This window comes from Alligator mississippiensis, chromosome 4, assembly GCF_030867095.1.
Source record: "Alligator mississippiensis isolate rAllMis1 chromosome 4, rAllMis1, whole genome shotgun sequence".
NCBI classification, from domain to species: Eukaryota; Metazoa; Chordata; order Crocodylia; family Alligatoridae; genus Alligator; species Alligator mississippiensis.
In genome coordinates this window covers 17,067,350-17,080,579 of record NC_081827.1, presented here as the reverse complement: position 1 = coordinate 17,080,579, position 13,230 = coordinate 17,067,350, and the positions used below count along the sequence as shown (strand labels likewise).

At 42.4% G+C, this 13,230-nt stretch overlaps 1 protein-coding gene across 5 annotated transcripts in view; it reads right to left on the bottom strand.

Annotated features, from left to right (window-relative positions):
- Positions 1-13,230, bottom strand: part of SEMA3D (semaphorin 3D) — a 210,241-nt gene that overhangs the window by 146,971 nt on the left and 50,040 nt on the right. For all 5 annotated transcript variants that reach the window (XM_059725809.1, XM_059725808.1, XM_059725810.1 and 2 more), the window contains one exon: positions 6,438-6,623. In XM_059725809.1, the coding sequence (XP_059581792.1) occupies positions 6,438-6,603 (166 nt within the window). In that variant the 5' untranslated portion in view covers positions 6,604-6,623. The remainder of the gene's footprint in view (positions 1-6,437; positions 6,624-13,230) is intronic.

Here is a 13,230-nt window from a genome sequence, read left to right as displayed (position 1 = left end):
ATCTGACACAGTTGCTAGCTAAATGACTGCCAGCAATAGGAAATTGTCCTCTTCTACCTGGATAACATACAGGGAAGATGAGAGACATGGTCAGATTTGTTGACAGCAGAGGACTGGTACGTATCGATTGTTGGTTTTCACTGAAAGCTCTTGAAGAAAGTGCGGTCTTGCAGTTATAGGTCTATCTTTCCCTGTGTCCCAGCCTGTGCTCCACCCTGTCTGCCTGTCTACTGCACTCATCCACTAGCTCCTATGCTCCTCTCTCTCTTCAGTGTGAAGTTATACATTACACTTAGACCATATTACATCTGTGGATGTTAAGTGATGTTAAAGTTAGAACATGCTGTGAGCAGTCACATTTTAAGTTAAGAATTAATACAATTTCTTGCCTGCTCAGCCCTGATTTATCACTAGAGAGTTGACAAGCAGGGGTACGACTAGGAGCCAGGGCACCTGGGCTCTATCCCTGGTCAGAAGCAGGGAGAAGATGGCTTGGAGTGGTGCATCCTGGAGTGCTCGAGGACTGTAAATTGCCCATTTTATCCCTGGAGCAGACTGAACTAACATGAGCTAGGTAGCATGGCCCAGAGTTTACCCTCACCTGAAGTGGTATAACTTTGAGATGCTCAGAGGGCACTTAACGTAAGTTGATGCAGAGGTGGGCAGTTATTTGGGCTGGAGGAACACTGCACAGCACTGGCCTGGCCCTGGCTCAGCCCAGCCGTGTGCTGGGGACTCAGGGCAAGAAAGGGGGGTGAAGGAAGAAGGGGGCTGGGAGCCGTAGACCCAGCTAGGCTGGTGCCATGCTGTGTTTCCCTGTTCTCCCTGCACCTCCTCCCCCTGCCCTGAGCCCCTGGCACGTGGCTGAGCTAGGCCAGTGCTGCACAGTGTTCTCACATGCCAATTTTTGGGCCACATGGGTGCAGCTAGAGTGTCTCCTGCCCAACCCAGCCACATGCTAGGGATTCAGGGTCAGGCAGGAGCTATGTCAGCCACTCCAGCTGTGTCCACATGGCATAACCCAAAGTGGTGCACAGGAACACAGCACAACACTGCACTAGCAGTAGGGCTGTGCAAAGCTTCAGTCCCTGATTCGATTCAGTGGAGATTCAGCCCGATTTGGTGGCCAAATCTCTGAATCTGAATTCAATCAGAGGACCCTTTAATCTCTCTGGATTGAATCGGAACCCTCCAGATCGATTTGGAGAGATTCAGAAAGATTTGACAATTTGGACATAGACACAGCCTTAAATGTTTTTTCTACATACCTCAAGGTACCAGGCAGCGTGTGAATGCTGCGATGCTGGGGTGGATGGAGTGTCCCACAAGAGCATGGGGGGGCTCCCCAGCATGCTCAGCAGCAGACCCAGAAGTGAACCAGAAGCACTTCTGATCCACTTCCGGTTCCACTGGGGAATGCGCTGGGGGCCCCCCCACACTCCCCCAGCCCAGCGACTGGTGCCTCCTGGGTCTGAGGGGGCAACCAGGGTCCTCCCATGGCTGATTGCTGAGCTGGGAGGTGGGGGGGGGGGAACTCCTGGCGCTGGACCCAGAAGTGGACTGGAAGTACTTCTAGGTCCACTTCCAGGTTTGCCGCCGAGCACGCGGAGGACCCCCCTGTGCTCCTATGGGACACTCCATCTGCCCCACCATTGCAGTGTTTGCAAGCTACACCTGGTACCTCAAAGGTACATTAAAAAAAAAAAAAAAACATTTAAAGCTGTTTGTGGCCGAATCGCTAATTCTCCAAATCAGCACCAAATCTTCAGATTCGGATTTGGCTGAATCGAATCGAGGTTAGTAATCCGAATCAACTGATCAAATTGCTGTCCCTGATTCAGGCTGAATCTGAACACAAATCTAATATGGCCCATTTTGCACACCCCTAGTTAGCAGCATCTGAGCCCCTACTAGCGCCTGGATTGGCATGGCAAGACCCAGATAACCTGTTGTTCCTGTTCCCCCCCCGCACCCCCACCCTCACCATACCTGAGCTTTGACTCTTGCCGGGGGCAGGGCTGTTTGGTCTGTGAATGACTGCAGGGTCTGAGTTGTGCACAGATATCCTCGCTGGCCAGGAGCCCAGCACCCCCTGCCTTGGACCACCGGTGGGCAGCAGGGCAGGGAGTGGCTGCTTGGCTACTGGAGCTAGAGCTGCTACTGCTGCTGCAGGCGGCTATGGCACAGGGAAGGGAAAAGAGCAAGCAGGGCAGCCATGGGCTGGACACGATTCTCCTCCCTCAGAAAAGCAGCCATGGGCCCCACAGAACCATTTAGTGGGCTGAATCTGGCCCACAGGCCGTATCTCGCCCACCCCTGAGTTGATGAGTTTTAATATGGGGACACTTGCGTTTCAAGTGCCCTTAGTATGGTCTCAGTTTAAAGTAACATCACCCTCTCCCTTCTTCCCCCATGCTTTGGCTTCTTTAATATCTTCTGTATCCCATTACAGTGTATTATTCTTCTCCCATTCCCTGGCACCTTCCTCACCCCTCTATATTACTAGCAAGTGGCTTCCTCTTCCTTTTCCCAGCAGGAAGGCCTTCAAAATACATAACAAATAGTTTCCCTGCTTTCAGTTCCTATGCCCAACAGCCCAGCAGTCTACATTTCTCAGGGACAGTAATTCTAGGGAAAGTCCTGCTCAGGATTCACAGTCCGAAAATACTGTATGCTCAGTTGCAATATGAGTATGAACATGCTCTGTCCTAGTAAGAGACTGGATGAAGCGATGAAGAAAGGCTGAGCACATCCATTAAAGATCTAATCTTTACAGAATGTAACTGCACGAACAGCAGTTTTTCAGGGACTCTTTGAAATGTAGGTGTTTTCCAAAAAGGAACAATACAGGTTTTCTGTCATATTTTAAAACTGAGGGACTAGAAACTTTTCAATGAAATGGGTTTAAGACTACTGGTGAAACAGATGGTTAAGCTGAAAAGAATAACAATTTCAAAGTGTTGGTAGAACGTGTGTTATGTCAAATTTCAGTCTAAAGAGTAAAGATTCGGTCAATGTATAAGCAAATGAACACATGGTCTTGTCATGGCAAATGTCAGGTACCTTTAATTGTAGGTGTCACTATATTTTCCACCCAAAATGGAAACTAGATCACTTACTGAAGAGTCACTATAAAGCAGAGACATCAAAATTATCTCATGGAAATGAATGTTTGAACACATAAGGATTGTTTAACTACCATCACAAGTATCTGTACATCTTCAAAATGACCATATTTACCCAAATCCAACGTGACTTCAAATTTAATATGACCCTTCTCCCCAATTTATTAGATTCTAGACATGGGAAATAAAACAGATTTATAATTTTCCGTGTCTAGAGTCTAGTTATTGGAGAGGCCTCAATTTATATCCCACGCCACTGCAGAAGGAAAGCAGCAGCAGGGAAAGCTGTGGCTAGAAGGCAGGCAGCCTGCCCCATGCCCCTTGTTTCCCTTTTCCCACATCCTCTCCCCTGCCACTTTCCTTTGCAGTTGCTCTGCCTCTGCCTGTGCTGGGGGCACAGAGTATGTGGCTAGGCCAGTTAGTAGCAAAGCTTTGGCTTCAGGCTTCAGCATGGACTGGGGTCAGGGCTAGAGCTGCAGCAGCTCCCCTTACCACTCTCTATGCCTTATCCTCACTTTCCCCTGGCTCTGTGTGCTCCTTTCCCCCATGCTTCTCCCTGAACTGTGGACCCTTTCTCTGTCCTCTCCTCACTTAGTGCATCCTTTCCTCCACATGCCCCCTGCTGCCATGTCCTCCATGTTTCTTCTGCACCATGCACCCTTCCCCATGCTACCCACAGCACTGCACACCCTTTCCCATGCACTCTCCCTGCACTGCATGCCTCCTTCCCTGCACCCCCCTCACTCGCACATCCTCCCCTGTGCTCCCCCCAGCACCATGCACCCCTTCCCTCCATGCCATCCCCTGCACTGTGACCCCCCCCTTCCCTCATACTCCCCCCTCTCCATGCATCCCGATCCTGATGCATGTGCCACCCTGCCCCAACTGGACCTGCAGCAACTGCCTACCTGGTTCATGCTCAAATCTAAAGACAAGGGTCCCCTCCCTTCACATACTGAATGGGCTGGGGGGGGGGGGGGGGCGACTCATTCTAGATTTGAGTAAATATAATAATCAGTTGACAAATGGTGCCCTCTGAATTATAGGAACCAGCCCAGTTTTTCTTGCACACGCAACTGGTGACCCAACTGTCTGACATTCCTACAAATGGTTTACAAAGTTACTTCATAGTCTTAGAAACTAAACTCAAAAGTCATAAGCAACTGATGCAACCCATTTAATTCTATTGGGTGGTATGAAGATTACAGGTGTACATTGAGTGCATGAAGGATGAGTATCATTCCTCTATTCTTCATCTCTCTCCTTTATTTATGTACTATCCAGAAGCCTTAGAAACTCAGAAACTTTTAAATAATGGTTTCTTTTCTTTGCTTATTTTTAATTTTGTTTCACTCTTTTGTTCTACATTAAAAGGAAGAGTGAACACAGCAATCAGTATTCTTAATTGCACACCTGCCTCATCTGTCTCTGCCCAACTCTCTGAATTTGGAATTGCATGTTAGCTTATCTCTCTGTCTCTTTCCCCCTCTGTGTTGTTTTTCCTGCAGGGTTTGGAGGGTGAGCTTGAATAAAACCTATCCCGCTGACCAAACCCAAAGTTTTATGAAGATGCTAATAAAAGTTTGGTGTAGGACTTCCATATCAATCATCTGTGCATTGTCTTTTTTTAAGGATGAGTCAGACATTTTCCATACCACTCCTAGCAAATCTCTTTCACTATTTTAAAATAATATTCCAGTAAATATTTTTTTTCCTATGCTGACCTTGATGATCTTTTATCTATTCTCCTATCCACCAACTGTGTCCATTATAATTTTGCAGGTAGGTGGCTATCTTTGAAATACAGAGGAATTCATTAATCAGGATGTTCAATCCCACAGAAAACACCTTCTTCAGAGGTAATATTTAACTTTAGGGCACTGCTTAAAATCCAGTGGGGCACTGAAAGAAAAGTTTGAATATAAGCAGAGCTTTCTTCCTATTAATATCCATAGCTCAGTGTTGGATCTTTTAGTTTCTTTGTTGGCTTAAATGACTGTATTTCCTCAAATTACACACAAACTGTCAAGCTCTGTCTCTTGCACACTCCTATAAATGGATGTACAGAGATACAAATGTGCGTATATGCGCATGCATACAAATGCAAGGAATGCCAAAGAGAAACTTGTAAACAGCATTTCATATAAAACAATACTTATTCAATAAATCTTTGTACATGTTATGGCTTACAGTAAACACGCTGGACTCTCTAATGATGGTTTTATGGTCTCTCATCATTGTAGATCCTCATGAACCTAAATCTACCATCGGTTACATGCTGAGAAAGGATTTTGTCCATGTGACTGAATGCAGAATCACTTCCCCTAAGTACAGGGCGCTGACATGATTGTAAAACAACTAACTATAGAATTGTTATTCTACCTAAGATATCATCAGGTAAAGTTGTGAATATTAATGGGATGATCTTGCTAAACTCTGCAAGTATTCTGTGCATAAGGAGCAACAACAGGCCACATATCAGATGATCATACTCACAAAACATTTTAATGCATTTCTATGTTAAATTCATCGTTCTTATGGTTGCTATCAGTGACAGAAATTGAAGACAAATTGATGAGTTGCATGACTGCTATATTGTCTGATCTAAAATATGTTTAGTGTGTGCTAAACGTCTTCAAAAAATCAGTGAAAAAAGCCAGGATATGAAAATGTGCAACCACTAGCTATAAAAATTCAACATCTATATATTTATATAAATTGAACATATATTTCATATGGAAATAAGCTGCCACACAATCAAAAAACTCTAAAATATAATTTTGTTCATAACTACTTTTCAGAAAATTGTACTTGACCTTTTACCCAAACTTTAATGAAAAGAGGGTATCAAACAATAAGACATGCTATGAAACAGCAGCCAGAGGGAAACATTTAGTGAGACTGCATAAAAGTATTTGAAAGTACGGGAATTGTTTTCTTGCTTTTCACAAGGACTCAATTCATCTAATTCCCTTCCCAGTGATTTGCTTGCAGTTTTTCATAAATGCCATTTTAGTTTTAAGGAAAAAGCAAGTCAAAGTTCAACAATTATTTTGCAGTTCTTATGGAGAGTTATAAACTATGCCCCTTCAAAAATTAATCTGAGAAACTTTCCTTTAGCAGTCAACCCCCTAAAAAAGGAAGGTGGTTTAAGGAGTCTTTCCCCCAGCAGAATTTCTATCTTTGTATCTTTAGAAACAATGGGGACAACTGGGTTCCATTTCGTTGTTTAATACGTAACAAAAATGAACTGCTGGCAGCACCCAACCAAAATATAAATGGCAGAACTAAAAGCTTTTCTGAAGAGTTTACCTTTATAGGAAAGCTTAAGTCTTGGGATATTTTGTTTTGAAGTTCCAGTGACTGGAAGGAATAGCATTAGCAAGGATAAGAAGCAGGAGGCATGTGATGCTTGGGAAGCTCTCATTCTGCTCTTCTCTCCACAATCTTGTTTTGAAATCCGGTAAAAGCCTTTCATTCAGGAAATTCAAATTCAATCTGAAAACAAAAAAGAAAAACATCTGTATGTCTTTTGCATCATCACACAAATCATGTTCATGAAGACAAGGCAGACCTAATTTTAGAGAGGAGTTTAAACTGTAACCATGCTTGCCATTAGGGATTTTTTTTCCCTCCGAATGCTGTAAATCTGTTTGCATAAAATCATTCTGGTACATTTGGAGAGAGAGTAAAAATATGTGAGCTTTCTAAACAAAGTTAAGCTAATAGTCAAATACAAATTTAATTAATAGAACATCCATTAAAACTAGTCCATCATAAAAAAAGATAGCGTTTGCCAAGTTACCACACATCTACCACATAGCAATTAACAGCAATTAGCACATAGCAATCAACTGCAGTGCAATTTATGGCAGAATTTATTGCTCCTGGGTGCTGCATTTACACGTGCGCCTGGGACCGCAGCATGTTGACCTGGGTTGGAGCAGCCCTGGCTGACAGAGGACCCGGGAGAGGAGCAGCCTGGGGCTGCTCCACACTGGCTCAATGCACTGCAGAGGGGCTGGCTGGTGCATGAGGGTGCTAAAGTACGAGGCTAGCTGGCAGGCAGCCCCCACACAGCATCCCTGTACCCCAGCCAGTCCCAGTCACTGTCTATACATGCACTCCAGTGCATGTAACTCAGAGCTGGGCAAAATGCGGCCCAGGGGCCGGATGCAGCCCACCAGGCCATTCTATCTGGTCCGCGGGCCCCCCCCCCCAATTAAGAAATTTAATATTTATCTGCCCCCGGCTGCCTGTCATGTGGCCCTCAAAGTCTTGCCAAAACTTAGTAAGTGGCCCTCCACCCGAAATAATTGCCCACCCCTGACAACTACTCCCCTGTAGGATAGTATTTGTCTCGAACAGTACTATCCTACAGCAGAGTTAATTTACTGCACCCTAATATAAGCACATGTGTAGATTGTAATGCTTTACTGCCCAGCTAATTAGACAGCTCCGCAGTAAAGTTCACATGTAGATTCACCCACTGATATGCCTTTGAAGCCCCTTTACATTGCTCCTACACTTTTACCCAGTGGAAAGCAACTGGGACTATGGTTAAAGCATGAATGGGTAGAGAAAGGATTTCACCTCAAGTATCTAGTTGCCTGGTGTATCTTTCCCGTCCCAGTACAATAAGCTTTTCTGTCCCCAAGAATCATGATCCTATTGCCAGTCAGTACCTAAATTTACCTAAAAAATAACTAAAGAAAAAAAAAAAAGAAAAAAGAAGGATTGTGAATAGATGCCCTGGCTTTCTCCATATTTGGAAAGTAAAAGTTGTAATCCTAAAGAAGAGATTAAGTAGGGTCGACAAAGATTACAAGGACTGATGACTGGGAAGTCAGAGCCAATAAATACTCTACCAGAGTGGGGGCTCAGCTCCCTGACAGAAGAGTGTAATCAAGATCTAGGGCCACAGGTAGGATGCAGCATTAACTTGCAGACTTACTGACTTCAACTGATTTGTTGCCACAGAGCCAGCACTGATTTGGAGCTTTTGGCAGAAGCCTGGCATGTCAGAGTTTTCTGGCCAGAAGAAATCTTCCTCCTTTGTTTTATCTGCACTCTGACTCTGGAAAGCCATTTGCATTAATGCCTGACACAAGGAACTTAGTTTACACTTGACGCAGCTGTTCTATGAATCTGAGCCAGCCACGTCCCATGCTGGACACACTGCAATCTGGCCAGATTTCCACATTTATTTTTAGGTTACGATTGATCTAATCCAAGCCCGCCTCCAATAAAAGGCTCTTCAAGGAGATGAATAACTAGCTCAGGTTAATGTACTTCGGACCAGCTAACTGGTCATTAATCCCCCAGGAAATGCCTTGCACCTCCCATGGCATCTGTTAAATCAATCAGGGGTCTGGGTTTAAATGAACAGTAATCACACTATTCAACATAACTGAATCAGTAAGGACTAGTAAAAGAGCAAATGAGTTTGTATCAGAGAGAACGAAGAACTGTCCTGGTCCCTACCGCTCTTCGATGTTAAGCATCTGCACTTGCTTTTGTGAGATCTCCTAAAGCAAAATGGTGGTTGTGTGGAGAAGGGGTTGGGAGGGAAGCGGGGGAAACAGGAACATCACTCAATTTACAGTGTAAGATTAAGACCAGGATACATCTCCTTTTGGTTTTATGTTTCTGGTTACCCTAGTCAAGGCCATGATCAAAGTGCTTAAGAACAAATCCAGCTTTAACCACAAAGATATTTCCACTAAAGGAAAGAGTGCTAGTCCTGTGCGCACATGTGTGTGTCTGCAAGTTCCTCGTTACGCTGGGGTTGATGTGCTTGGCTCCACAGTGGAACTCAAACTTGGAGTAGGTCATGGACTAGCAGAGCAGCTAACTGTCAAAGTGTTTATTTGCTGGTATCCTGCCATCTTGCAACAGCCAGGGAAGCCCACTTGGGCATAGCTGGTACTTGGTAATACCGTATCCTCAAAAAGAGGTGTCATCTCATTGCAAGTGATCAAATTTTGTAATGCTTGTAAAATAGATGACTCTGAAGCTACTGTCTTAGACAAACCTGGAGCCAATTTACTAAACATAATTTATTCCAGGCTCTTTGTTGCAATAAACAGAGCTCTTAAGCCTCCTCAGACATAGGAGCCTAGCCAATAGGGAGCTGTCTGACTGAATGAATTTTAACACATTGTTCAGCTAAAGCTGGCATCTAAATGAAAAAGTCTAGCAGTTGGAGACACTGAGTGGATGTCTGACATTCCCTGGTACTGTATCATGGAGCCCCAAAGCAAAAGGACTGTCTCACTTACAAACATAGATGTTTTCAGCCAGTGGCTGATCTAATACTCATTTTAATATTTAATAATCTTTACTGACTGATTTTAAAATATTTATCAAGGAGATGGTTTTAAAATGATGAGTTCATACCACCTGAGAAAGATGAGAACAGCTGAGGGAAAATACAGTCCATTAACTAAATTGCAGGGCTATGTATGCTGAGCTCAACAACAACAGGGTCAAGCTGAAGGAATAGCATCAAATCCAGGTAAAACCAACATTTGGGCTGTTGTGATTATGACTGCTAGGAACAGAGTAGGGAAAATGGGGAGACAATAGTTTTCTATTTTAAATATCTTTACTCAATTCTTTGTCCCTTTAGTTTCAACGTGTTTAATATTAACCTGGAAGGTTGTGTTTTGCTTTGTTTGTAGGCTGAGAAAGAAGGAAAGTTTGCCCAGTAAAAAAAAAACATTTTCACTAGGTGATCTAAATGGATGTACATGGAGGCTTGCTATTAAAACTACAGTGAGATCCATACATGAGTGTAAAGCACACATGGGTTAAATGCTACGCTTAGTTGCAAAAAGATTGGAAAAAGTATCCCATCTTCTATTAAAATTGCAAACATGCACACACAAGTTACAAGTATAAATAGATATGTATACATCCTACAGATGACTTATAATTAAAAGAGCTATACATGGGTCCAAAAGGAACATGCCTACTCTTGACTAGTTTGAACTTCAAAACTGCACCAAACTCATGAATGAGATATTGAAAACGCTGTTTTAATCAAAGGGGAAATGAAAAACATATATATGAATTGGGTTAATAAATCAGAGAATAAACAAAAATAAAAGTATAATTTAGTCTTGGGGCTCACTTAGCATCCACACTCATTCCTTAAAAAAACAAAGATGACATTGATCCAGTGCACAATGAAACTGTGGTCTTATCCTCCTTGGATAGGCATTCTGGATATCTTGGATACACAGTTCAGCCTCTTTGCTTCAATTAAGAATCTGACTTTAAAACTAAATCCTTCTAAGAACTGGTAAACAGTATCTTTCATAGCCATTCTCCCATTTATTAAGCAGCTTTTGTACTGTTTAAAGAGCAGCAAATGTTCCCCTTTGTAAAGAAAGGAAAAATATTTCTCTGAATCTACAAAAACTCCAGATCAGTATTGGTCCATTTCCCAACATTAGCACAATTAGATACTTCTGGCATTTGTCAAGTGGCTGTGCAATAAGCTAACTTTTTTCTTCATGTCTTTATTTCTTCCTTATTTTCCATTTAGATAGGACATTTCGATGGAGAAAAGTTTGGCTTTTAGACATTTGAAGACTCTTCAAAAGCCCCAGTCTTTCAAGGATACATTTATCATTTCAAAAATAAAATTTTTATTCAAAATTTTATTTTCAAATAACATTTCATATTCACGGATCCATTTTTTATACATTCTTAAATACATTTTATATTCAAGGATATGTTTTAAAATAAATTTATAAATAAATAAATGAATTTTATATTCAAGGACACATTTTATCATTTAAGGATAAAAATTAGTATCCACTAATTAATGGGTACAAATATTAATAACATTATTAAATTAAATTCATGTGGGATTGTTCCCTGTGTTTATAGAAGAATCTGCATTTTAAGGAGCCATTCCATCAGCTACCAGATATCACTGCTTTATTACTAGCATCCCAGAGGCCGTGCATTTAAAACCACCTAACGTCACATTTGCTAATTAATGAAACAAAGCAAATGAGCAAAGGGGTGTGAAGCAGTTATGTAGCTTACCCAAAACTAAAAGAGAACCCAAGGCCAAGCTTCTCCAATATGTTATTTTCATTACAACTCATTCACTCATTAGACTGAATGGAAGGAACTATAGAAACTATCAGGCAGCATGAAGTATTTAAAAAATATCTACAACCTTGGTTGGCATCCAAAACAAGGAGAAGCCAACACAAATAAAGTCCCTTGAGGCACTAAATGAAAAGTGTGGAGTTGATATCCAACAAATGGATGCTGAAAACTGCCTCCCTCCAAGTGTCAGGGGTTTTGTAGCACTCCTCGCAGAGGCAGAGCATTTAGACAACACCTGCAGCAGTGAGATAGGTTGGCTCAGCTCTGGAACGAGTGGGTAGAAAGAGAAAAGGCAGGAAGCCCTGCCTACGGAAGCACCTTGGCCCGCTATTGAGAAAATAACGAGAAGCCAAAAAAATGTCATGATGGCAGCAAGAGAAAATAAAGGCCCTTCCTCTTCAGGAGATCTGCCTCTGCAGTTAAATACATCCAGATTTGATTTGTTCTTCTAAAACCTGAGAAACCCCAAACAGCATTTCCAGCCAGCTAAACCACTGCCCCTGCAGCCATCATTATCCTGCTGGCACAGCAGCATACCTGCAGCAGCCAATTTAAAAGTTGGAGTCTGCTTCGCCTGCTCCCAAGGTCTTGCCAGAGGTGTATTGAGAGAACTGTGTGCAGGCTCCACCAGAGATGCATTTCTCCAACCCCACCCCAACTCATCAACACTCAAAAGAGCCGAGAACTCCAGGTTCAATTAGCAAGGTGTGGGCTTTGATGCCAGAGTTTATGGGACAGCTAATTAACTAGTAATGATGGGTTGTTACAAGTGAGTTATCCATTACTCAGGATTAGTGTTCCCTAGACCTTCCCAGCCTTGAATAAGCCTACCATGACAGAGATGTTATATAACGTGATAAGTATTTCATGAAACTTTTTAATGACCGATGTACAAACTGGAGAAATGCCTACTACGACTTCTAGAGATAGGAGCTACAGGACAGCTTTGGCGAAACCCATTTCTGAAGCTGGAAGAATTGCACTCCGATTCCTCCTCTGTGACAGGAGGCTGTACCAAACTGGAGATCCATTGCGTTATTGCTATTAGATTGAGAAAACTGGAGGAAGAATCGTGTATGTGGGACCTTGCTGCTTGTACGGCAAGTAAATGTGCATATTGCTCCTAAAGGTCTCAATCAGGTCAAGGCCCCTTCTTTCCAGCCATTGTACCATAATGTAGGAAATGACAATCACTACCTCATGGGGTTACAACAGGGATGGGCAAAATATAGCCTGCAGGCCAGATCTTGCCCACCAAGCACTTTCATCCAGGCTGCAGCCCCCGCCCCCACAAGGAATTGTGCTCTGCCCAGCCCTTCCATCAGCAAGGGTGGGAGCGAGGCAACAATGTGTACCCACCCTTGGGTTACAGCCCAAATATGCTAGGTTAAAACTGGATGAAACAAATGATTGGAGAAGCAGAAGTGTCACTTGCATTTTCATTTATATTATTTATTACAACTCACAGCAAAACACTTTTTTGCTTTGTGTGTCTCATATGTTTGTAATACGATTAGCTTCTCTGAATACAAAATGTGTAACATTAACTACTTTATTGCTGCCTCAGGAAATCTGAAGAACTTTGATACAGCAGTGGTACGAAAAAATTACCAGTTCTACTGAGAAGACTCCTATGGGAAATATTTGAACACTGCAAATACTGAAACTTATTGCATATTTTATTTATATAGCTACATTTTTTTAATTACCTCTTCTGTACTACTACTAATAGGAAGCTCCATTATTTGCTGGTAATCGCCAACATATTATCTGCTTGCGTGGATTATTGCTTTGAAAGTTTGCTAATAAGTTCAGTCATTTATTTTACCTAAATTCAAGTCAGCATGTTTCATCATCTACTAATTATAGCAATTTATAAATAATAGTGTGGGATCAAAAAGTCTGCTCTACACTAAACTATAAAGTTTAATTTAATGCTTAAACTTAGTGTATGCTTTTATTATTTGATGCACTG